The sequence below is a fragment of the Dendrobates tinctorius genome, unplaced genomic scaffold (genome assembly GCF_039654945.1).
Source record: "Dendrobates tinctorius isolate UK_male_01 unplaced genomic scaffold, ASM3965494v1 ptg000010l, whole genome shotgun sequence".
Lineage (NCBI taxonomy): Eukaryota > Metazoa > Chordata > Amphibia > Anura > Dendrobatidae > Dendrobates > Dendrobates tinctorius.
This window is the reverse complement of record NW_027361678.1, coordinates 537,803-565,014: the sequence shown is the minus strand read 5'-3', so window position 1 is coordinate 565,014 and position 27,212 is coordinate 537,803. Positions and strand designations below refer to the sequence as shown.

Here is a 27,212-nt window from a genome sequence, read left to right as displayed (position 1 = left end):
AACCCTTGTGGGACAGTCCTTGCGGGATGGCTTCTACATTATTTTGATCAAAATTATGTTAACTAAATACCCTTATTATTACTATTATTACTACCTTCATGCAATTTTTGCAATATATTTTTTTTTTACTTTTTTATTCCAGGATATTTGTTTTGTGTTTTGCTTTTGGTTTTCTCTGTGTAAAGGTCATGTGTTCATATGCAATTACATTTTGCATGCACATTAATTTATTTTTTCTGCTCAGACCCAGTTTCTCATACTTCTAATACAGGTAGGGTGTTCATTCCTTGGCACGCTGTGCACACAGAGAACACGTCACCTGGCTATAAAGTTCAATAATTGCATATAAGGTTACATCCCAGCCATGAAGTGGTCTGGGGACTTCTAGTCACATGCAGCAGTTTTTTCATACATTTCTGCAATATAAAGGCTATGTACACAGAATTTCTTTTGTTGCTCACTTGCGATCTAGAGGCAACATTAAGCCACTTTCTATGCAGTCACCATTAGAAATTCTCAACCATTCTGCTGCCGCAGAGTCTGTAACAACATTATCTAGCCACGTGCTCTGCAAAATGTTACAAATACTGGTTTTGATGGCCCTTTGCTCTCCCCCTTCCTTCTCTCAGTGATAAGAGATCATCACAGCAGAGAAATGGTTTTACACAGATATCCACAATGTGGACAGAGGAGAAAGCAGCTACAGTCTCAAGGAGGGCAGAGAAAACAGGCTATAGAAAAGGAGGAAAGTAGCGATGAGCAAATGTGCTTGGATAATGTGTTATCCGAGCATGCTGGGGTATTATCAGAGTATCTTGAGCTTGCTCAAATAATATGCTGGGAGTCCCTGCAGCTGCATGTTTTGTGGCTGTTAGGCAATCCCTGCATGTGTTGCAGCTGTTTATTAAACAGGCAAACCCTGCATGTGTTGCGGCTGTCTAATAAACAGGCAAATCCTGCATGTGTTGCGGCTGTCTAACGGTCGCGAATCATGCACCGTCGAGGACTCAAACATTATCCGAGCAAGCCCAAGATACTCAGATAACACATTATCTGAGCGTGTGCAAATTGCCTCTTCAGAAAGAAAGAGGCCTTTTACTCTACAGCACCACCTATTGGTAGTAGCGATCCTACAAGTCACAATCAACCCTTTAACGAGTCTTGTAATATGACTTAGGATACAAGCCAAATCAGAATCTCAATTTGCAGACACGGTGTTTCGAGCTATTGGCTCTCGTCAGTGCAAAGTATGAGATCTGATTTGGCTAGGTGAGAGGCTCTGGACTGAGGTCTAAGGGGTAAGGTTTCTCCTTGCAGAGAGTGACATGCCAGCTGTGGCTTGTCACGGTAAGGAGGCTTATTCGCCGTGCAATGCTCCTCTGGGAAAATAATATACAAATTGCCTCTTCAGAAAGAAAGAGGACTTTTACTCTACAGCGCCACCTATTGGTAGTAGCGATCCTACAAGTCACAGCTGGCATGTCACTCTCCGCAAGGAGAAACCTTACCTCTTAGACCTCAGTCCAGAGCCTCTCACCTAGCCAAATCAGATCTCATACTTTGCACTGACGAGAGTCAATAGCTCGAAGCACCGTGTCTGCAAATTGAGATTCTGATTTGGCTTGTATCCTAAGTCATATTACAAGACTCGTTAAAGGGTTGATTGTGACTTGTAGGATCGCTACTACCAATAGGTGGCGCTGTAGAGTAAAAGTCCTCTTTCTTTCTGAAGAGGCAATTTGCATATTACACTTTCCAGAGGAGCATTGCATGGCGAATAAGCCTCCTTACCTTGACAAGCCACAGCTGGCATGTCACTCTCCGCAAGGAGAAACCGTATCTGAGCGTGTTCACTCATCACTGGAGAAAAGAACACAAAGAGAAAACCAGTGTAGGATAGAAGCTGTGCTGATACATGAGCTGATGAACAAAGGAGCACCCTGGATACACAAAGACCACGTATCCAGCATGTACAGTTGTGGCCAAAAGTATTGACACCCCTGCAATTCTGTCAGATAATACTCAGTTTCTTCCTGAAAATGATTGCAAACACAAATTCTTTGACTGACCTTGAGAAAGACACATCACTGTGTCGATACGCGTGGGTTTGGGGGTCCCATGTAACCTACCCGGTAGCTTGTTCATCCTCAGAAACCAGGTGATATCATGCTAGGGAAAGGGACTTGTTAATGTATGTTTATTTGTGTTGGCAACATGATAAGTATTCAATTTTCTATTCATGGCATATGTAGAATCTCTATGTAACCATAGTAGTTATTGATAATATGGTATTTTTGATCCAAGGTCATGATTGTCATTACAATAGATTTGATAGACCCTAGGTTATGGTAACTAGCAGATACCTGGCATTATACTGAATGGTTGGCCTTGGGACCCATAGTATTTAACTATTTATCAAAATGACCCATTGTCTTTGTTTTGTTATGTGTCTGGTTGTTCAGACTTTTTAATTGTTTTTAAAGTGTGTTTGTTGTGTCCATTAATAAAATTGATACTTTTTGATTATCATATCCTTGTGGTGATCCCTATTTGTGTGCATATACTTTCTTTTCTTCATGTGTTTTCATGTCAATCCATTTATATGCACTAGGTGATCCCACCTAAATTGACATTGTGGATGGTGCCCGTTTATTCTATATCTTGTCACACAAATTCTTTGGTATTATTATCTTCATTTAATTTCTTAAATGAAAAAACACAAAAAGAATTGTCCTAAAGCCAAATTGGATATAATTCCACACCAAACATAAAAAAGAGGGTGGACAAAAGTATTGGCACTGTTCGAAAAATCATGTGATGCTTCTCTAATTTGTGTAATTAACAGCACCTGTAACTTACCTGTGGCACCTAACAGGTGTTGGCAATAACTAAATCACACTTGCAGCCAGTTGACATGGATTAAAGTTGACTCAACCTCTGTCCTGTGTCCTTGTGTGTACCACATTGAGCATGGAGAAAAGAAAGAAGACCAAAGAACTGTCTGAGGACTTGAGAAACCAAATTGTGAGGAAGCATGAGCAATCTCAAGGCTACAAGTCCATCTCCAAAGACCTGAATGTTCCTGTGTCTACCGTGCGCAGTGTCATCAAGAAGTTTAAAGCCCATGGCACTGTGACTAACCTCCCTAGATGTGGACGGAAAAGAAAAATTGACAGGAGATTTCAACGCAAGATTGTGCGGATGTTGGATAAAGAACCTCGACTAACATCCAAACAAGTTCAAGCTGCCCTGCAGTCCGAGGGTACAACAGTGTCAACCCGTACTATCCGTCGGCGTCTGAATGAAAAGGGACTGTATGGTAGGAGACCCAGGAAGACCCCACTTCTTACCCCGAGACATAAAAAAGCCAGGCTGGAGTTTGCCAAAACTTACCTGAAAAAGCCTAAAACGTTTTGGAAGAATGTTCTCTGGTCAGATGAGACAAAAGTAGAGCTTTTTGGGCAAAGGCATCAACATAGAGTTTACAGGAGAAAAAAAGAGGCATTCAAAGAAAAAAACACGGTCCCTACAGTCAAACATGGCGGAGGTTCCCTGATGTTTTGGGGTTGCTTTGCTGCCTCTGGCACTGGACTGCTTGACCGTGTGCATGGCATTATGAAGTCTGAAGACTACCAACAAATTTTGCAGCATAATGTAGGGCCCAGTGTGAGAAAGCTGGGTCTCCCTCAGAGGTCATGGGTCTTCCAGCAGGACAAGGACCCAAAACACACTTCAAAAAGCACTAGAAAATGGTTTGAGAGAAAGCACTGGAGACTTCTAAGGTCGCCAGCAATGAGTCCAGACCTGAATCCCATAGAACACCTGTGGAGAGATCTAAAATGGCAGTTTGGAGAAGGCACCCTTCAAATATCAGGGACCTGGAGCAGTTTGCCAAAGAAGAATGGTCTAAAATTCCAGCAGAGCATTGTAAGAAACTCATTGATGGTTACCGGAAGCGGTTGGTCGCAGTTATTTTGGCTAAAGGTTGTGCTACCAAGTATTAGGCTGAGGGTGCCAATACTTTTGTCTGGCCCATTTTTGGAGTTTTGTGTGAAATGATCAATGTTTTGCTTTTTGATTCATTCTCTTTTGTGTTTTTTTCATTTAAGACAAATTAAATGAAGATAATAATACCAAAGAATTTGTGTTTGCAATCATTTTCAGGAAGAAACTGAGTATTATCTGACAGAATTGCTGGGGTGTCAATACTTTTGGCCACAACTGTATTACAGTGAGGGACAGTCCTACAAGAGAAAAATCTGAAACTCGGGTTGTAAACTATATATTAGGGGGCTGATTATTGAAACTGCAGTTTTATTAACTAAAAGTAACAGCTCAAAGGTAAAACAATCATTTTCTTCTGCATGTCATAGGTGTCCGTATCTTTTTCTGCAGAATAGCCATGGATTTCTGTAAGCCTCAGTCTCCTGACCAGAACAGTAACAGAAACGTCGGCAATAAATCTGTCGTGTGTGAATATTCCCTTAGGATTCCTTGTTGGGGCAATGACAGAATAGGGGCTCCCTGGACTAAAACAAATGTTGAGACCCGCCAATTTAGGTGAAGCAGGTTGTCAGGTAACACACATAAGTAGTACATTTTATTACATAAATGGAAAACATAGTCAGTCTTACAGAAGACATAACTGAATAGACTCATGTGGTTCACGTCTGCGGCTTTTCAGTCTCTTATGTGGCCCCCAGCTTGTCCTCCTCAGTCCTCACACTAAATAAGAGTCCAGCATAGCACATTAATGCAGGGTCAATGTGATTGCAGGAATCTATGGACCCTCCTGGTGCATCTGATTAGTCAAAAGGGGTTCAACATGGTGCCCCAATCAGTCTGTTTTAAAGATGATGACCACCCACTGACTTGGTAAAGCACCTCAAGAGCTCAGTTTAATACATTTTATTTAGCATTGGCTGCCATGTATGTACAGGGGCTATGTGCTATCACTATATGGGTCGGGCTAAGGAGCTGAGCCCCTCTTTGCAGCGCAGGTCTTGGCTCCGTTACACAGCCAGCACCCTAAAGTAGCAGATGCGATCAGAGCTGCTCTGATCGCATCAATTTAAACTCTGAAAGCCACATTTAAAACCCTTCACCATGGCGACCATCAGTTTTCACCGCCGTTGGCTAACCATGCAGCCCCATCTATAATAATAAATGCGCTAAGCAGCTTCCAGGTTGTAACAAGTTCCGTCCAGTTGTAACTGGTGACGTCACCGCACACCTCTTGCCATGTTAACCCTCAACACACCACTCCTCCTCAACACACACCTCCTCAACACACACTCCTCTCACCTTTCACCATCTCCACTCACGTCCCCCCCTCTTTCACTCCACATACGACCCTTTCTCTGAATCCGTCTCTCATACTCACGCCGTCATCGCCGCTGCTCCACGATCCCCAACATCTTCTTCCACCGGCGCCATTCTGGATCGACTTTGTCCACGCTGGCGACATCTTCTTGCAGCGACGCCATCTTGAGTATCGTGAAATCCCGCGATACTCAAGATGGCGTCACCGCAAGAACATGTCCCCGGCGTGGACGACGTCGGGATCCAAAATGGCGTCGGCGAAATCTCGCGAGATTTCGCCAACGCCATTTTGGATCCCGACATCGTCCTCGCGAGATTTCGCCGACGCCATTTTGGATCCCGACATCGTCCACGCCAGCGACATGTTCTTGCGGCGACGCCATCTTGAGTATCGCAGGATTTCACGATACGCAAGATGGCGTCGCCGCAAGAACATGTCGCCGGCGTGGACAACGTCTGGATCCAGGATGGCGCCGGCGGAAGATGTCGGGGATCGTGGAGCAGCGGCGATGACGGAGTGAGAGAAAGGGTCGTATGTGGAGTGAAAGGGGGGGGGACGTGAGTGGAGATGGTGAAAGGTGAGAGGAGTGTGTGTTGAGGAGGTGTGTGTGTTGAGGGTTAACATGGCAAGAGGTGTGTCACTATCCTCCCGATGCGATAGCATCGGGCCTTAATCTAGTTGTAGTAGATCTTTAATTTCACAATGCACTGCAATACTGAAGCATCCCAGACAGCTCCCTAGGGGGAAACAACTTAAAACATAAAACAAAATACTGTAAAGAAGTGTACAATCCTGACTGTAAGGCAACTATTGATCATATCTTTATTATTAAAAATTACAATTGTCCAAAAATACATTAAAAAATTATATATATATATATATATATATACACACACTGTAAATCACTCGAGTTTACCAAGAATACCAACAAAAGGAAAAAAAAAAAGATATATATTTATATATACATACTTGGAGTTTCCACGTACGTAACTGCTCAATGTAACATATTCTAAAAAATATTTATCCCATAAGGTGAATACAGAAATGGGGAGAAAAAAAATGGCAGAATTGGCATTTTTTTTTGTTCACCGCAATTAACAAACAAAATGCAATAAAACGTACATAACCCCCCAAATGGTAATAATAAAAACAGCCGAGCAAAAATAAAAAATTACGTTAATAGGAAAAAACAAAAGTGTATTAAAAAAGAAAGAGGGGGATAATCAAAAAGCAAATGTAATGTGAATCCTTATTTTAGCAGAAATCCGTCCTTTAGGGGGTCATCGCTCTCCAGAGTAAAGCTGGCCGTGCCGATGTAGTGCGCCTGACCGGACACCTCTACGATCACCGCTCTGTAGTCACCGCAAACCGTCTCCTGGAGAAGAGAGAAGTAAATCAGCGGAGAGCGATGCACAGAAATCAATAACTGCAACGTCCTAATGCAGGACGCTACAAGAACGGCCTCTTATATAGGTCTCAGCTGAGGATTAAACATGGCTGCCATGTCCTAATACAGGATGCTACAAGAACAGCTTCTTCTACAGGTCTCAGCTGAGGACTACACAGGGCTGCCACATCCTAATGCAGGACTCTACAAGAACGGCCTCTTCTACAGGTCTCAGCTGAGGATTACACATAGCTGCCATGTCCTAATGCAGGACGCTACAAGAACGGCCTCTTCTACAGGTCTCAGCAGAGGATTACACATGGCTGCCACATCCTAATGCAGGATGCTACAAGAACGGCCTCTTCTACAGGTCTCAGCTGAGGATTACACATGGCTGCCACGTCCTAATGCAGGATGCTACAAGAACGGCCTCTCCTACAGGTCTCAGCTAAGGATTACACATGGCTGCCACGTCCTAATGCAGGATGCTACAAGAATGGCCTCTTCTACAGGTCTCAGCTGAGGACTACACATGGCTGCCACGTCCTAATACAGGATGCTACAAGAACGGCCTCTTCTACAGGTCTCAGCTGAGGAATACATATGGCTGCCTGTTGTGAGTTCATTTTCCCCTTCACTACTGAGGCCCGAGGAACTCCCTCTTCTGGTAAAGAAAGGTAGTGAGCCTGATTATCAAACACCTGAGCCTGATTATGATGACTGGCTGAGTGGAGTTACTGACTGGATATAAGGCTGCCGACGCCCTTCTGCCCTGCGGGTGATTTCTCTGTGGGATCCTTGGAGACCAGTCTGAATTCCTGCTCTTCTAAAGCTAAGTTTTCTGCTCGGCTTTTTGCATTTGTGCTTTGACTTTGTTTTGCTTTGTTTTTCTGGATTTCTGCCATTCCCTGCTGGGGTGTGCTGAATTCCTTTAGCTCTGTCTTCTGAAAATACCTGAGTGCTGATTTAGTTTTTGAAGCCTAGCTGCTTCAGGGTCTTTTTCCATATCAGCTTGTTGGCTTATGTCTTTGATAGGGTTTTGGCAGATTGCAGACAGCAACCTTCCTTTCCTGTTTAGTTAGCTTGGGCCCCATCGTTTGCTCAGCCTATCTTTCTATCTGTGTGAGTGTTTTTCATCTTGCTTCACCGTCATTATATGTTGGGGGCTGCCTTTTACTTTGGGGTCTGCTCTGGGGCAGTTTAGATTTCCTTTTCTGTCTTTAGGCTATTTAGCGCTCCGGCTGTGATCGAGGGGTCTAGGGCATCGTAGGAACCCCCCACGGCTACTGCTAGTTGTGTTGATAGGTTCAGGGGTCTGCAATCTGATAGTTGCCAACTTCTCTGGTTTTCTGGACGTAGCTTCTATTTTTGTGTCTGCCTCCTACGGTGACTCTATCATAACAGAATCACCCGCCATACCGCAGATCCTAGGGTACTCAATAGCAGGAAAGAATTGTAAAAAAAAAAAGTGTGTATATTTTTTCCTCTATATCTCTGAGGCCGTAGGGGGAATTTTTTTTTTCTCTCAATGGAGATAAAGCAATTGTCTGATCGTGTGGAGCAGCTCGCTGCGGAAGTGCGGGGAATTTCCACCTACCTTGCTCATTCACATGCTGCTGAACCAAAGATTCTTACACCTGATGTATTTTTTGGGGATCGGTCTAAATTTTTGAATTTCAAAAATAATTGTAAATTATTTTTTGCCTTGAAGCCTAACTCGTCAGGGAGCTCCGCGCAGCAGGTTAAAATTGTCATCTCTTTGCTGCGTGGCGATCCCCAGGATTGGGCGTTTTCTTTGAAACCAGATGATCCTATTCTGACTAATGTGAACGCATTTTTTCAGGCCTTGGGGTTGTTGTATGACGAACCTAATGCCATTGATCAGGCTGAAAAGACCCTGCTGGCATTGAACCAGGGTCGAGATTCTGCAGAATTGTACTGTTAAAAATTCCGAAAGTGGGCAGTACTTACTACCTGGAATGATAATGCCTTGGCTGCTCTCTTTCGGAAGGGGTTGTCAGAAGCCGTAAAAGATACTATGGTGGGATTTCCTGTTCCCTCTGGTCTTGACGATTCTATGTCATTAGCCATTCAGGTTGATCGGCGTTTGCGCGAGCGCAAAGCTGCACGAGAGGTGTTGCCACCTGTTGAACAAATGTCTGAACCTATGCAATGTGATAGTTTTTTCCAGAGAGCAGCGTCAGGAGTTCAGAAGGCGTAATAAGTTGTGTTTTTTCTGTGGAGATGCCTCGCATATTATTTCTGTCTGTCCTAAACGAGAGAAACGCTTTGCACACACGTTTTCTGTTGGTGGTGTTCAACCTAAGTTTCTTCTGGCTATTACTCTGATCTGCTCCCTGTCCACATTTTCCGCCAAGGCTTTTGTGGATTCGGGAGCAGCCCTAAACCTAATGGACTTGGATTTTGCTAAACGTTGTGGATTTCCGATGACACCTCTGCAGACGCCTATCCCTTTGAGGGGGATTGATGCTACTCCTTTGGCTAAAAATAAACCTCAGTTTTGGACCCAGGTGGTAATGCGGGTCGCCCCAGACCATCAAGAAAATTGCAGATTTTTGGTGTTGCATAATCTGCATGATACTATTGTTCTGGGGTTTCCCTGGTTACAAATTCATAATCCAGTTTTGGATTGGAAATCTGTGTCTGTGGTGAGTTGGGGTTGTCAGTGTGCCTTTAGTGAGGCTCCGGTGTTTTCCACCTCTCCTCAGTCGCATGATGTTCCTGATTATTTGGCGGACTTTTATGATGTATTTAGTGAGAATGAGTCTGCGTCTCTGCCTCCTCATAGGAGTTATGACTGTGCAATTGAACTGAGCCCGGGGTGTAAATTTCCCAAGGGTCGGCTCTTCAATTTATCTGTACCCGAGCACGAGGCTATGCGATCCTATATTAAGGAGGCGTTGGAGAAGGGTCATATTAGACCATCCTTGTTACCCTTAGGTGCCGGGTTTTTTTTGTAGCCAAAAAGGATGGATCATTAAGACCTTGTATTGATTATCGTGCCCTCAACAAAATTACTGTTAAATATCAGTATCCGTTACCCCTGATTTCTGATCTATTCTCCAGAGTTAAAGGTGCTTGCTGGTTTACCAAGCTTGACCTCAGGGGGGCGTATAATCTTATTCGCATTAAGCATGGGGATGAATGGAAGACGGCGTTTAATACTCCGGAGGGACATTTTGAGTACCTGGTGATGCCTTTTGGGCTCACTAATGCCCCTTCTGTCTTCCAGTGCTTCATGAACGATATTTTCCGAGATTTTGTCGATAAATTTTTGATTATCTATCTGGATGATATTTTGATCTTCTCCAAGGATTGGGATTCTCATGTGGAACATATTCGGACTGTGTTCCGGATCTTGAGGGAGAATTCCCTGTATGTCAAAGGATCTAAATGCCTTTTTGGAGTACAGAGGATTTCTTTTTTGGGATTTATTTTGTCCCCGTCAACTATTGAAATGGACCCGGCCAAGGTACAGGCCATTTACGATTGGGTTCAGCCCACTTCTTTGAAGGCCCTCCAGAAGTTTTTGGGTTTTGCTAATTTTTATCGGAAATTTATAGCAAAATTTTCTAGTATTGCCAAGCCATTGACTGATTTGACTAAGAAGGGTGCTGATGTGTTAAATTGGTCTCCGGAGGCTGTTTCTTCCTTTCAGGAGCTGAAGCGAAGATTCACCTCCGCCCCGGTTTTGCGGCAATCTGATGTCTCACTTCCGTTCCAGGTAGAGGTGGATGCTTCTGAGATTGGGGCAGGAGCTGTTTTGTCCCAAAAGGATCCTGTAACATCTAAAATGAATCCCTGTGCTTTCTTTTCCCGAAAGTTCTCTCCATCTGAACGTAACTATGATGTGGGGAATCGGGAACTGTTGGCCATGAAATGGGCATTTGAGGAGTGGAGACATTGGTTGGAGGGAGCTAAGCATCAAGTCGTGGTCCTCACTGACCACAAGAATTTGATTTACCTAGAGTCGGCTAAGCGCTTGAACCCTAGACAGGCTAGGTGGGCCTTGTTTTTTACACGTTTTGATTTTGTGGTTTCTTTTCTTCCTGGAACTAAGAATGTCAAGGCAGACGCCCTCTCTAGGAGCTTTCTTGCTGATTCTCCTGTGGTGACCAAGCCTGCTACCATCTTAGGCGAAGGGGTAGTTCTTTCTGCCATCTCGCCCGATTTGAGACGTGCTCTGGAAGAGTTCCAGGAGGACAAACCTGAGCGTTGTCCCAGTGGAAAGTTGTATGTTCCTGACCAGTGGAAGAAGAGAGTGATGTCTGAAGTTCATTGCTCTGCTTTGGTGGGTCATCCAGGTATTTTTGGTACTAGAGATCTGGTGAGTCGGTCTTTTTGGTGGCCCTCCTTGTCTCGTGATGTCAGGAATTTTGTGCAGTCCTGTGGGACGTGCTCCCGGTCTAAATCGTGTTCTCGCTCTAGTGGGTTGTTGATGCCTTTGCCTGTCCCCAAGAGGCCATGGACCCATATTTAAATGGATTTCATCTCTGATATGCCTGTCTCTCAAAGGATGACTGTTATTTGGGTGATTTGTGATAGGTTCTCTAAGATGGTTCATCTTGTACCACTCCCTAAGTTGCCGTCTTCCTCTGAGTTGGTGCCCCTGTTTTTACAACAGGTGGTTCGCTTGCACGGGATTCCTGAGAACATTGTATCTGACAGAGGAGTCCAGTTTGTGTCTAGATTTTGGAGAACTTTCTGTTCCAAGCTGGGAATTCAGTTGTCCTTCTCCTCTGCTTTTCACCCTCAGACCAATGGGCAGACAGAGAGAACAAACCAGACCTTGGAGTCATATTTGAGATGTTTTATTTCTGCTGATCAGGATGATTGGGTTTCATTTTTGCCCTTGGCCGAATTTGCTTTAAATAATAGAGCTAGTTCTGCCACTTTGATGTCACCTTTTTGTAACTTTGGGTTTCATTCTCGATTTTCTTCAGGGCAGGTGGAGCCCTCTGCCTGCCCAGGTGTTGACACTGTGGTGGAGAGAATGCACCAGATCTGGGACCAAGTGGTGGATAAGTTATCTCTCTCCCAGGAAAAGGCCCAGCGGTTTTCCAACCGACATAGGACCATTGGTCCCTGGTTTAAGATTGGTGATATGGTGTGGTTATCATCAAAAAATATTGCTATGAAGGTGGCTTCTCCTAAGTTTAAGCCTAGATTTATTGGACCTTACAAGATTTTGGAGATTATTAATCCGGTCTCTTCGTTTGGCTCTTCCTGTCACATTTAAAATCCATGTGTTCCATAAATCTTTATTGAAGAGGTTTGTTGAACCTGTTGTTCCGGGGGTGGCACCTCCAGACCCTGTATTGGTTGAAGGTAACATGGAATATGAGGTAGAGAAAGTACTGGATTCCCGTCTGGCTAGACGGAGACTCCAGTATTTGGTTAAGTGGAAGGGTTATGGTCAGGAGGATAATTCCTGGGTCTCTGCATCTGATATTCATGCAGAAAAATTGGTGCGTGCCTTTCATTGGGCTCACCCTGATCGCCCTGGTGGCGTGGTTGAGGGTTCGGTGACCCCTCCTCAAGGGGGAGGTACTGTTGTGATTTCATTTTCCCCTTCACTACTGAGGCCCGAGGAATTCCCTCTTCTGGTAAAGAAAGGTAGTGAGCCTGATTATCAAACACCTGAGCCTGATTATGATGACTGGCTGAGTGGAGTTACTGACTGGATATAAGGCTGCCGACGCCCTTCTGCCCTGCGGGTGATTTCTCTGTGGGATTCTTGGAGACCAGTCTGAATTCCTGCTCTTCTAAAGCTAAGTTTTCTGCTCGGCTTTTTGCATTTGTGCTTTGACTTTGTTTTGCTTTGTTTTTCTGGATTTCTGCCATTCCCTGCTGGGGTGTGCTGAATTCCTTTAGCTCTGTCTTCTGAAAATACCTGAGTGCTGATTTAGTTTTTGAAGCCTAGCTGCTGCAGGGTCTTTTTCAATATCAGCTTGTTGGCTTATGTCTTTGATAGGGTTTTGGCAGATTGCAGACAGCAACCTTCCTTTCCTGGTCTGTTTAGTTAGCTTGGGCCCCATTGTTTGCTCAGCCTATCTTTCTATCTGTGTGTTTTTCATCTTGCTTCACCATCATTATATGTTGGGGGCTGCCTTTTACTTTGGGGTCTGCTCTGGGGCAGTTTAGATTTCCTTTTCTGTCTTTAGGCTATTTAGCGCTCCGGCTGTGATCGAGGGGTCTAGGGCATCGTAGGAACCCCCCACGGCTACTGCTAGTTGTGTTGATAGGTTCAGGGGTCTGCAATCTGATAGTTGCCAACTTCTCTGGTTTTCTGGACGTAGCTTCTATTTTTGTGTCTGCCTCCTACGGTGACTCTATCATAACAGCTGCCACATCCTAATGCATGATTCTACAAGAACGGCCTCTTCTACAGGTATCAGCTGAGGATTAAACATGGCTGCCACGTCCTAATGCAGGATGCTACAAGAACGGCCTCTTCTTAAGGTCTCAGCTGAGGAATACATATGGCTGCCAAGTCCTAATGAAGGACGCTACAAGAACGGCCTCTTCTACAGGTCTCAGCTGAGGAACACATATGGTTGCCACATCCTAATGCATGATGCTACAAGAACGGCCTCTTCTACAGGTCTCAGCTGAGGATTAAACATGGCTGCCACGTCCTAATGCAAGATACTACAAGAACGGCCTCTTGTACAGGTCTCAACTGAGGAATACATATGGCTGCCACGTTCTAATGCAGGATGCTACAAGAACGGCCTCTTCTACAGGTCTCAACTGGGGAATACATATGGCTGCCACGTCTTAATGCAGGACGCTATAAGAACGGCCTCTTCTACAGGTCTCAGCTGAGGATTAAACATGGCTGCCACGTCCTAATGCAGGATGCTACAAGAACGGCCTCTTCTTAAGGTCTCAGCTGAGGAATACATATGGCTGCCAAGTCCTAATGAAGGACGCTACAAGAACGGCCTCTTCTACAGGTCTCAGCTGAGGAACACATATGGCTGCCACATCCTAATGCATGATGCTACAAGAATGGCCTCTTCTACAGGTCTCAGCTGAGGATTAAACATGGCTGCCACGTCCTAATGCAGGATACTACAAGAATGGCCTCTTCTACAGGTCTCAGCTGATGAATACATATCGCTGCCACGTCCTAATGCAGGATGCTACAAGAACGGCCTCTTCTTAACGTCTCAGCTGAGGAATACATATGGTTGCCACATCCTAATGCAGGATGCTACAAGAATGGCCTCTTCTTAAGGTCTCAGCTGATGAATACATATCGCTGCCACGTCCTAATGCAGGATGCTACAAGAACGGCCTCTTCTTAACGTCTCAGCTGAGGAATACATATGGTTGCCACATCCTAATGCAGGATACTACAAGAATGGCCTCTTCTACAGGTCTCAGCTGATGAATACATATCGCTGCCACGTCCTAATGCAGGATGCTACAAGAACGGCCTCTTCTTAACGTCTCAGCTGAGGAATACATATGGTTGCCACATCCTAATGCAGGATGCTACAAGAATGGCCTCTTCTTAAGGTCTCAGCTGAGGAATACATATGGCTGCCACGTCCTAATGCAGGATGCTACAAGAATGGCCTCTTCTTAAGGTCTCAGCTGAGGAATACATATGGCTGCCAAGTCCTAATACATGATGCTACAAGAACGGCCTCTTCTACAGGTCTCAGCTGAGGATTACACATGGCTGCCATGTCCTAATGAAGGACGCTACAAGAATGGCCTCTTCTACAGGTCTCAGCTGAGGAATGATTTAGCGAATCCTGCTTTGAGCAGGTGGTTGGACTAGATGGCCCAGGAGGACCCTTCCAACTCTACGATTCTATGAAGTCTCAGCTCATGATTGCACATGCCTGACATGTCCTAATGCAGGATGCTACAAGAACAGCCTCTTCTACAAGTCTCAGCTGAAGATTACACATGGCTGCCACGTCCTAATACAGGATGCTACAAGAACAGCCTCTTCTACAAGTCTCATCTGAAGATTTCACATGGCTGCCACGTCCTAATGCAGGATGCTACCAGAACAACCTATTTTACAAGTCTCAGCTGAGGATTACACATGGCTGCCATGGGACTTCCACATGCAGAAGAGGACCATAGGTGAAAAAGCGCAGACACAGATGTATAGTTTGGTATAAGGACCTTTCCTAAATCACCTTTACTGCTTTGCCAGTGAACAGGGAATCTGTGGCCCCACTCTTGAAGGTCCGGGTCTGCTCCAGCTGTATTAGGCCTTTATGGTACTGTAGAGCGATACGAGCGGTGACTCCAGAACCTGTGGGACTGCGATCAACCTAATATAGCAAAAGAAAAAAAAATTGACAAATTGTCTTTTTTATTCCTTAAAAAAGTGCTCTAAAAGGAGCACATGTTCATCGTTAAAAAAAGGGTTGCTGGGTCATCAGGAGCACACAGCTCCCTTGCCTCAAGGCTTTCTGCTTGCCGGGGAGTTGTGCGCTTCCTGATGATTGACAATCCATGCCAGCAGCACAGGTGTGAACTGTGTCCAAGCTGGTCATGGGATGCCGGATCCACCCAGCTTCAGAGGCGCAATGGCAAGTCTACGCTCCTTGCCTAGTAGACCAGCTACCTTTTATAGGCTGCAGAGATGGCCTGTAACATGGGCAATGAGCAATTAATAATTCCTCCGTTTTTGACAAGAGGATTTTTAGTGAGAGGTAGATTGCTAAATTGCTAGCTTTTCCAAGCATTTTGCAATTGTACCAATTCAGGATGAAAATCACAACAGCTTTAACGGATTTTGACATCTTTTTATTAATTTAACTGCATGTATTTATTTTACTAAAAATCATTATTTGCAATAACATTTTGCACCGTTTGCCGTCTATAGTGGCTGCTTACATTACCGCTGGCTGCAGAATGAGTTAATAGAATCAGTCAGAGAGCTCATTCTAACACTAGAGTTTATGACTCTGATCTTCCTTCTTCTGAGCAGATTTATGACCTCAAAGTTGAGCAGAACTTTGTGGCGGTATATCAGCTTAGAGGAGCAGAGAATGAAGGTCGGAGTTATAAGAGCTCACTGACTCTCATTCTGCAGCCAGCAATAGACAATGCATAACAGAGAACATAGCAAACGAAGGGGTAGGGAATCACTACTGAGACCAAATTGCAAGTGCCACAACAGACTGCTTGCTCCTATGCAAGAAGATGCAGCAGTCACAGTGAGCTCTATGTAGACAGCGCTTACTGACTGTTGTATGCAAAGAGACTGTTCGGACCATGAAGACTGTGCCGCCTCCACACTCAGAAATGGGAGATCTGTAATCTGGATCTAAGCACACTTTAGAACCTATTTTTTTTCTACGAAGGCAGCAAAATAGTTTAATAGCAATTGTGAGAATTGTTTTGCAGGCCGAGTCCATCAGCCGCGATGGTAATCTGTAGCCTCCGGACAGGAGCTCTGAGAACCACTCCCTACCTGATGGCATGCCTGCTCTTCTCTCGATTAGCCGGCCTGATGAGACGTCACATATGCATATCGCCTGGAGGCTAATAAAAAATGAGCTTCGGAAGCCATCAGGTAGGAGCCAGATCTCAGAGTTCCTGTCCGGCAGACACAGATTACCAATGCGGCCAATGGACTTGGGCCTGCAAAACGATTCTCACCTTCTCTAGCAATTAACCTGTTATAAAATGTGTTCAGATTACAGCCGATGGTTGCCTATACCTGGGAATCTGCAAACACACAGATATTGGCAGTGGGCTCCTTACTATACGCATCCATCCCATCAGTTATTATGGTGCCGTATAAGAAAGCCAGATCCTCACTCTCAGGATGGCAGATTTTAACCTGCAGAACAAATATAGCGCCGGTTAGTGAGTGACAAAAACGGGGCTAGACAAACTAGTAGTGGGGAATGTGTTATTAAATGGAAAGTGAAGCATTAGTCGAGTGAGTTAGTTTGTTCACGGTAATAGGAGTCCACAATAACCACCAGCGAGGTAGAGCAGACCGGATGCAGCAGTTCTGGTAGGAGGTAGTGTACGCTACCTGCGCCTTTACCGCATCGGATACCGCGGCTGCGGCATCTACAAGATCTCTCGTCCTCGAGGAACAAACATCCAATCCAAACCGCTCTGCGCTAACGAAGGCATAGAAGGCGCCCCCGTATGCAACGTCCACTACTACCCTGCCATGGCCAGGCACATCAACCGTGACATCTGGATACAAAAATACCAAGAGGGAACAGTCAATCTGGATGTAGACCTCTTTGAAACGAGATCCAAGTATGGACCGCTGCTTCAAGAATGACTGCGGGTCTTTCAACCCCAACCTAGAAGTCCGGTTCACGAGACTTATAGGTTGGGGTCTGTACTCTGATCATGTTTCACGGACCTCTGAGTTTGGTCTTACACTTCACCAGTCCCATAGGATGCATATCTTAACAGTTACCAACAGTCTCTAATGTGAGAAATGATAGGAGTGGTTTCCACCAGCGGCGATGAAATGTTGTGCCGCCTTATGTTCAGAATCACATTCTGAAGACCCGCTGGTTCCATCATCTGTAACAAATGTTGAGGCTCATTTTGTCTTTTCAGTTCAGGCATTACCTGGCGATTTGTTTCATAAACCCTGATCCTTTAGGTAACCCAATAGATAAATGATGCACCCTGTTGTGTCTGAGGACCAAGGAGGCCACAAGTTATACGCTCTTCTTTGAATGCTGCATAAATGCAGCACAGGGATGTGTGTGTCATATATGGCATGTTGTCCCATCAAAACAATCCTCGCGCTCGGTTCTGTTCATAGAATTGCTGGAAGATGTCCATGTATATGGCTGTGATCACATATCGGCCAAAAAATATTGCACCGCAACCCGTGCACCCATAGCCACACACCAAGTGATGATTTTATGGATCCTGCAGTGGTTGTTGGAGCAGCTCAAGTAAAAGTTGTGTGTTGGGACCGATTGTTCTACAAATGACCACAACAGGTCAGATGGAATCAGCATCGTCAGTCAATGGGGGGGGATTCTGGATTTTGCTGCCAAACCATCTATACTGCCTGCTGTACAGGAGAGTCTGGATACTGTGCAGCAGAGCAGCCGAGCGTTTCTGGGAACGATCCAGTGTGTACATCGCCTCCGCTATCACAAGGCGCCATGTTGGTCATACAACACACTATGGCTCCCAACGGGCAGGAAGCAGATGATTGCCTCGGTCATTTCTTGCATTGCTCTGGTATGATGAAAACATTTCTGAGTTTTTCTGTAAGTCAGGAACTGATGGATGAGGGTCATCCTGTGCAGGGCTTTATGTCATGGCTGACCATGTACAACGGTCAGTCAGTGCAGCAGCCGGCAGGGTGCTGTCATGTACCACATGGCGGTGTTACCTATTCTGGAGAAAGGGGAGACCTCACTGCGGAGAGCGCTGATCCCTATACCAGACGCTCCTCCCTGGGGGGGTACACCATCTCCAGGGCACAAGGTGGTACTTGTGAGGCTGTCATTACCTGGGCACAGGGTGGTGCTAGACACAGTAAGGTACTCAAAATTGTGTCACACAATTACCTGGGCACAGGGTGGCACTATATGCTGGGTACACAATTTTCCAGGCACAGGGTGGTGCTATATTACCTGGGCACAGGGTGACACTGTACTGTATGTATTACCAGGGCACAGGATGGCGCTGTACTGTTTTACCTGGGCACAGGGAGGTTTTGTACTGTATGTGTTAGGCCTGTTTCACACTTCAGTTTTTTGGCGTCAGTCAAAATCCGCCAATTTTTGAAAAAAGCGGATCTGCACTTTTTCCCATTGAATTACATTAGTAGCAGATTTTGGCGGATGGTCGTCAGTTACATCCGCCATTCGGCGGATCCGGCACATTTCTGACGGATCTTGTCTGAGGTGGACGGACTTTGTAACATTTTTTGATCCGCCGCCATCCGCCATTTTATAGAATGGCCGCCTATGGGCGGTGGATCCGCCGGGATCCGCCATTTACCGGAATACGCTTTTTCGCATTGAGCATGCTTGGAAGAATTGATACTTTGCCAGACAGTTCAAAAAGTATATAAGGTGGGCTAATTACTCATTGGGCCCAGACATCCAGCACCAGCAGTCAAGATAGAAGAGACACAGCCTGCCAGCATCTGCAAGCATCTGTCCAGCACCAAGACGCCTGCCACCACAAGCCAGGAACAAGAGGCCTGCCACCACCAAGCCAGGACCAAGAGACCTGCCACCACCGAGCCAGGACCAAGAGGCCTGCCAGTGCTAGCACCAACAGCCTGCCAGCAAAGAGGCCTGCAAGTGTGAGTATAACCTATTTGTGTGGGGCATGTCTGTGGCTTGCCTGCCTGTGTGTGTGTATGGCCTGCCTGTGTGTGTGTCCTGTCTATGTGTGTGTGTGTGGCCTCCCAGTGCTGCATGTCTGTGTGTATTTTTATTATGCTTTTTTTTTTTTTTTCATACTTTACTTGTTTTTCTCTTGTTGCATGTGTACTGCATTTTATTTTCATACTACTGTAATTTTATTTGAATATTTTTAAGTGTGCTGTGATTGTGTGTTATGTGTGTATTGTATGTGGTGTGACTGTAGCATGTGTTCAGCCATTTTTTTTTCATGTACTGTAGTTGTATTTAAAATAAAGAGCATGGTAGCTCCTACTTGTAAAAAAAAAAATTGAAACCAAAAAAAAATATAAGAAATAAAAACTGTCTCCAAAAACTGTCCGTCGTATCATTGTAAAACCAGGTCACTTTTAAAGTGTGGGTATACGTGCAATACCAAAACCAGGTCACTTTAAGTGTGGGTATACATACAATACCAAGGTTTTTTATTTAAAGGGAACAGTAGGTGTAGGGTTGGGAAGGTTGCGCACTGCGCATATCTGCATTCAACGTTATCCGTTAAAGAGGAGGGGGAAACAGTCAAGTACTTAATATTTTTCTGTGGTTTTGGTATAAATTTTTTTGGGGGTGGTTTTTCAATCAAAATATATCTTAAAACTTTTTTTTTTTTAATGATCCTTTTTATACTAGCTTTACAAATGTATTTATACTTGCAGATTCTTTCAGGAAGCACCACCAGCCAGTCCGCAGCAGAGCCGCCAGCCAGGCCAAATCCTACACCGCTAGGCAAACACTTCTATTTTCCCAGTAAGTATAAAGGCCTGAAAGCTTGTTGATCCTTTGTATAGTAGCTTTACAAGTGTCTTTTTATACTTGCAGATCCGTCCAGGAAGCACCGCCAGCCAGGCTGCAGCAGAGACCCGCTAGGCAAATACTTCTATTTTCCCAGTAAGTATAAAGGCCTGAAAGCTTGTTGATCCTTTGTATAGTAGCTTTACAAGTGTCTTTTTATACTTGCAGATCAGTTCAAGAAGCGCCAGCCAGGCCGCAGCAGAGACCCGCCAGCCAGGCCACAGCAGTTTGTTAATAATGTCTTCTTCTGTGAGCCCCCCCTCACAGCATCAGCGAACTGAGGTAATATAATTTTTTTTTTTACTCTTATTTTACACATTTTTTTTACCCTATATGCATGTATTATGTTTTCACAGGAAGCTGAATCTGAGGATCTTCCAGGAGGAGACATGCAGGGTGGAGAAATGCAAGGAGGGGGCGCACAGAGTGTAAGTTTAGCAGATACATATACTGACATACATAATACTACACCCAACACATTCATCACAGCACACACAATAACAACGCATCCATCCAAGCACATAATCATGTTTTTATTTTTTATAGTCTTCTCAATCCGGTGCCCGCACTAGAGTGACTCCCAGGATATCCCAGCGTCGTCGAGGTGATGCTTCCGGTGGTCAGCGAACAATAAGTAACACTTTATTTGGGTGATTGATTAATGAACCTCATGTGTATGAATTTATTAATATTTTTTGTTTCACAGCGTGCTCCCTCCAGAGATTATGATGAGGGGATCATAGATGTGGACACCCTCATTGAGGCGGTGCGAGAGCAGGAGCCGCTGTGGAACATGGCGGACCGCCGCCATGCTGACCAACCAAACACCCGACGTCATTGGGATGAAGTGTGCTTGGTGGTTATAGAAAACTGGGAGGAGCTCGATGAGAGGGCCCAGGATTTAGCGCGTAAGTATTCAGATTTCAGTAAGTTATATTACAGCATGTAAAGTGCTGAATACTAACCACTTTGTTTTTTTTCCTTCACAGGTGACAGGGTTATGAGGCGGTGGCGGTCACTCAGGGATCGCTTCAAGAGGGACTTCAATAAGGAGATGCAGGCCCCGAGTGGATCGAGAGGACGCAGGAGCAGCCGGTATAAATACTACAGAGCCCTGTCGTTCCGCCAGTCGACGATGGTGAGCAGAAGGTAAATATTCCACACACCATTTCTGTAGTACAAATGTTTACATGTTTAACCTAATTTTTATTTCCAGCATGGCCAATGAAATATCTATATATTAATATATATTTTTTTCTCTTTTATAGCACCATCTGCAGCACTCGGGAGCCTGCTTCTGAGTTGGCTCCCTATGGAGGGATCCCTTCGGCGACCGCCACCGCGGATCACGTCGAGGTACCCGACCCCTCTGTACCTTCCCTCTTGTCTCGTCCCTCTGTCCCATCCACCAGCACTGGAGCAGCAGGGCAGTCTTCATCACATGAAGCTGCAGGTGACAATTTACAGTACCCCTTTACCCCACCCATCTGACACTGCCGCAACATCTCTACTAACTTTAGGTTCTGGATGGCAGCATCTGAGAGGTCAGGAAAGGATGTTTTTCTCTGAGTGTTTGAATCTGAATGCATCCATCCAGAATGCATTCCGACTTTTAGGGCAACAGATAAATCAAAATATCATGGAACTCAGAAGTTATACGGAGAGGATGCATTCAGAGGCAAACCAGGCGCCGAAACATATTTTTTTTCAATCAGTTGTCTGGCACATGGAAAATCTAAATCCTCACCTGCAGATGCATGTGATGCAAAGCTGTAACAATGCCCTAGTGACTGCAATCTCCCAGGCCTCCCAACCTACCCATTCCATCACCTGCTCATTCCACTGTCCATCCTCCCACCATCAATCCTCCTACCACTCCTTCTCCTTACTCGATTTCACCATTCCATTCTTCCCAGTACCTTCCTTCCCCATTGCATTATACCCCAATGACCTCACCGTACCCACCCCCACCTTCAATGTTCCCACAAACCTCCTCTGTCCATCAACTCCCGTCCCAACCTCATGTTTTAAATCCACTTCACTTCTGATCCTCCCCAACCTTGTTCCCAGTCCCCCCCCCCCCCGCCCCCGATGTGGTCAGCCCTGTTACCCCCTCCGATGATATCCGGCATTTGTAAAAAAATGTTTAACAAATTGTTAAAATAAATAAATTACTTTTTTGGTTCAAAAGAATTTTATTGTGTTGGTTATTTTTTTCTTTAGTGTTAAGTAAAAAAACATTACACCGGTGGTGTTGAGGTTAAACACACTACATTTTTTGGTAAAAGGAACAAAAAGGTTCAAGGTACACCAGTGGTGTACAGTAAAATAACCAACATTTTTTGGTAAAGGTACAAAAAGGTTCAAGGTACACCAGTGGTGTACAGGTAAAATACACAACATGTTTTGGTAAAGACACAAAAAGGTTCAAGGTACACCAGTGGTGTACAAGTAAAAGAACAATTTTTAGGTAAAGGAACAAAAATGGTGAAGGTACACCAGTGGTGCACAGGTTAAATATACATTTTTTGAAAGGTACAAAAAGGGTCAAGGAACAACAGTGGTGTACATGTAAAAAACACCACACTTTTAGTACACAAAATTGGTGTAAAGGTACCAAAACTAAAAAAATGGAAAAATTACAAAAGTTTCTGTTATACAAAAAAGGAACCTTGTTATAACATTAAAAAAAAAAAAAAAAATTAAGCCATGGTCATCTTGCCAGTCAACTCTTCCTTCCGGTGATACAAAATAATCAGCAAATGTGTCCATCATTTGTGTCACTGACACAGTACTCCGAACACTTGTCTGGTGATAATCCCACAAGGTGGTTTCACAAACATTTTCTTCAATGGAAACTGGTTCCTTTGAAATTACAAAATTGTGCAGGATCACACATGCCTTCACCATCTCATCCACAGTCTCAGTTTTCAATTTTATGGCAGTTAACAGCACTCTCCATTTGGATGTTAAAATCCCAAAAGCGCACTCCACCACTCGCTCTTATTAAGCGATAGTTAAAGATTTTTTTCCTGTGTGTCAATCCATGACTTTAGACAGTTGAAATGCGTCGTCACCAACACACACAATTGGCATTGGTGGGCCTGTTGTTCCAGGGAGTGATGTTGGAGGTGGGAAATTCAAATTTTCTCCATACAAACAACGGCCCATTGCAGACATCTTGAAGACCTGAGAATCATTGGATCGACCACACGCACCAATATATCGACTGCAATAAATTTGCATTTTGAGTCAGCAATTGCAATCAGTACAATTGAGAAGAATTTCTTATAATTGAAATATTCAGATCCGGATCCAATGGGTTTCACAATCGTTATGTGCTTCCCATCAACTGCACCAACACAATTCGGAAACTGGCAGATGTCTTGAAATTTTTCCGCAATCTCAAGCCACCTTTCCTGTGTTGGCTGTGGGATGTACTCCTCCTTTAGACAATCCCACAATGCCCGGCAGGTCTGTTGGACGATTCCAGAGATTGTAGATATCCCAAGCCGGAACTGGTAATGGAGGGAGGTGAAGGATTCTCCAGTTGCCAGGAATCTGTTAAAAAAGGGGAAAAAAAGCAATTTAATACAAACTACGAGCAAGAACATGACAATAAAAGTCTGCAGAATCAGAAAACATTTAAATAAAAGATAACTTACCGAAAGGTCACCATCAGACGCTCCGCCGGTGTTGTTGAAAAGCGCAAGTAGGTGTCCCTTCTCTGGATTTGCGCTCCGACACGCTCCACCAAAATCTCAAACAGGTCCTGTCTCATCCGCACATAATTGAAGAACTTGTCCGGGTTATCCCTCAATTCCAGATAAAGTGTCGAAAAAACTCCAAGGGTCAATCTCTGTGCATTTAGAGGATGAATCCACTGCCGTCGTCTCTTCCTTCTCCGACGCAGGATTCGCAGTCTTGCTTCCTCCCTCTGCCGAGCAAGAATTGCCAAACGATTGCACTCAAAATCAAAATCCACACAGATGCTATTAATATTCGCTATTACTCCTTCCATCTCTGCCACTAGCTCTACAACCTTTCAAAGATATTGTGTTAAAACACCCTAAAGTTTTCCCCTAGTTTCCAGGATCCAATCACGTTTGGGAGCAATTTCCAAGAGCCAATCATATTTGGGAGCATCCCATTTTGGAAGTGTGGAAAAACGGATCCGTCAAAAAACCGATCCAACGGATGACAAAAACGGGTGCAAACGGATGATATGGATCTGTTTTTTGACGGATCTGTATAAAAATCCGTACAGTCGGATCCGTCAAAAAACGGATCCGTATCATCCGCTTGCACCCGTTTTGACACATTTATAGCGGATCTGTCAATCCGCCACGATGTTGGATCTTGACTGATGCCAAAAAACTGAAGTGTGAAACAGGCCTGTACTGTTTTACCTGGGCACAGAGTGGCTCTGTACTGTATGTATTACCGGGCACAGGGTGGGGTTATACTGTAAATTACCTGGGCACAGGGTGGGATTATACTGTAAATTACCTGGTTACCTGGGCACAGGGTGGCGCTGTCCTGTATGTATCACCTGGGCACAGGATGGCACTGTACTGTGTTTTGCCTGGGCACAGGGTGGCGCTGTACTATATGTATTGCCTGGGCACAGAGGGCGCTGTATTGTTTTACCTGGGCACAGAGTGGCTCTACACTGTATTACCTGGGCACAGGGTGGTGCTATAATATATTACCTGGGTACAGGGTGACTCTATACTATATATATTACCTGGGCACAGAGGGCGCTGTGCTGTTTTACCTGGGCACAGGGTGGCTCTGTACTATATGTATTACCTGGGCACAGAGGGCGCTGTATTGTTTTACCTGGGCACAGAGTGGTTCTATACTGTATTATTACCTGGGTACAGGGTGGCGCTATAATGTATCACCTGGGTACAGGGTGACTCTATACTATATATATTACCTGGGCACAGAGGGCGCTTTGCTGTTTTACCTGGGCACAGGGTGGCTCTGTACTATATGTATTACCTGGGCACAGGGTGGCGCTACACTGTTGTGGACACCGTATGGTACTCAACATTGTGTCACACAATTACCTAGGCACAGGGTAACACTATATGCTGGGTCACACAATTTACCAGGAACAGGGTGGCGCTATACTGTAATTTACCTGGGCACAGGGTGGCACTGTAATGTATTACTGGGGCACAGGGTGGCACTGGACTGGGTTTTATCTGGGCACAGAGTGGCGCTGTACTGTATACTACCTGGACACAGGGTAGCTCTGTACTGTATGTATTACATGGGCACAGGGTGGGGCTATACTGTAAATTACCTGGGCACAGGGTGGCGCTGTCCTGTATGTATCACCTGGGCACAGGATGGCACTGTACTGTGTTTTGCCTGGGCACAGGGAGGTTCTGTACTATATTACCTGGGCACAGAGGGTGCTGTATTGTGTTACCTGGGCACAGAGTGGCTCTATACTGTATTATTACCTGGGCACAGGGTGGCGCTATAATGTATTACCTGGGTACAGGGTGGCTCTATACTACATATATTACATGGGCACAGAGGGCGCTGTGCTGTTTTACCTGGGCACAGGGTGGCTCTGTACTATATGTATTACCTTGGCACAGGGAGCGCTGTACTGTTTTACCTGGGCACAGGGTGGCTCTGTACTTTATGCATTACCTGGGCCCGGGGTGGCGCTATACTGTTAATTACCTGGGCACAGGGTGGTGGTGGACATAGTATGGTACTCAACATTGTGTCACACAATTACCTAGGCACAGAGTGGCACTATATGCTGGGTCACACAATTTTCCAGGTACAGGGTGGCGCTATACTGTAAATTACCTGGGCACAGGGAGGCGCTGTAATGTATTACTGGGGCACAGAGTGGCGCTGTACTGTATGCTATCTGGCACAGGGTGGCGCTGTACTGTATGCTACATGGGCACAGAGTGGCGCTGTACTGTATGCTACCTGGGCACAGAGTGGCGCTGTACTGTATGCTACCTGGGCACAGAGTGGCGCTGTACTGTAGGCTACCTGGGCACAGGGTGGCGCTGTACATTATCTGGGCACAGGGTGGCGCTGTACTGTTGGCTACCTAGGCACAGGGTGGCGCTGTACTGTATGATACCTGGGTACAGAGTGGCGCTGTACTGTATGATACCTGGGCACAGAGTGGCGCTGTACTGTATGATACCTGGGCACGGGGTGGCGCTGTACTGTATGATACCTGGGCACGGGGTGGCGCTGTACTGTATGATACCCGGGCACGGGGTGGCGCTGTACTGTAGGCTACCCGGCCATGGGGTGGCGCTGTACTGTAGGCTACCTGGCCACGGGGTGGCGCTGTACTGTATGGTATCTGGGCATGGGGTGGCGCTGTACTGTAGGCTACCTGGGCACGGGGTGGCGCTGTACTGTATGGTATCTGGGCACGGGGTGGCGCTGTACTGTATGGTATCTGGGCACGGGGTGGCGCTGTACTGTATGGTATCTGGGCACGGGGTGGCGCTGTACTGTATGGTATCTGGGCACGGGGTGGTGCTGTACTGTATGGTATCTGGGCACGGGGTGGCGCTGTACTGTATGGTATCTGGGCACGGGGTGGCGCTGTACTGTATGGTACCTGGCCACGGGGTGGCGCTGTACTGTATGGTATCTGGGCACAGGGTGGCGCTGTACTGTATGGTACCTGGGCACGGGGTGGCGCTGTACTGTATGGTACCTGGCCACAGGGTGGCGCTGTACTGTATGTTACCTGGGCACAGGGTGGCGCTGTACATTACCTGTGCACAGGGTGAAGGCCGGCACACTGTGGAATCGCACCCGTCCGCTGCGGCCTCCGCTGTAGGACACATAGGCCCGCACCAGGCCGCAGGGGCAGTGGATGGTGAGCGGTGTCTCCGGGCTTTGCGGATTCACCAGCCCGTAGTCTATGGCGAAGCGGCCGAGCGCGATGACGGCGTGCCCGCACATGGTGCTGTACCCGGCGTTGTGCATGAACAGCACCCCCAGCTGCGCCTGCGCCTCCTCACTGGGAACCAGCAGCGCCCCGTACATGTCCCGGTGCCCGCGGGGCTCCAGCATCAGCACCCTGCGCACCCAGTCCATGTTCTCCCGCACCCAGCGCCTCTTCTCCAGCAGCGTGCTCCCGCTGGGTACCGGGGCCCCGCTCAGCACTATCCGCAGGGGCTCCCCGCCTGTGTGCATATCCACCACTGATAGCACCGGACCGTCATTGGGGGCCAAGCGGAACTTCAGAGCCGACATCCCCGTAGAAGCGGAGCCTGAACTGTGGGCA

General features: G+C 45.9%; 1 protein-coding gene across 1 annotated transcript; it reads right to left on the bottom strand.

Moving 5' to 3' along the window:
• Positions 1-6,128: 6,128 nt before the first annotated feature.
• L3HYPDH (trans-L-3-hydroxyproline dehydratase) lies at positions 6,129-27,181 on the bottom strand. Its single transcript, XM_073585526.1, has 5 exons — positions 26,698-27,181; positions 16,756-16,925; positions 16,432-16,554; positions 14,897-15,034; positions 6,129-6,698 (listed from the first exon to the last, which is right to left on the bottom strand). The coding sequence occupies exons 1-5, from the start codon at positions 27,179-27,181 to the stop codon at positions 6,573-6,575; spliced, it is 1,041 nt and encodes a 346-aa protein (XP_073441627.1). The 3' UTR covers positions 6,129-6,572.
• Positions 27,182-27,212: the final 31 nt, after the last annotated feature.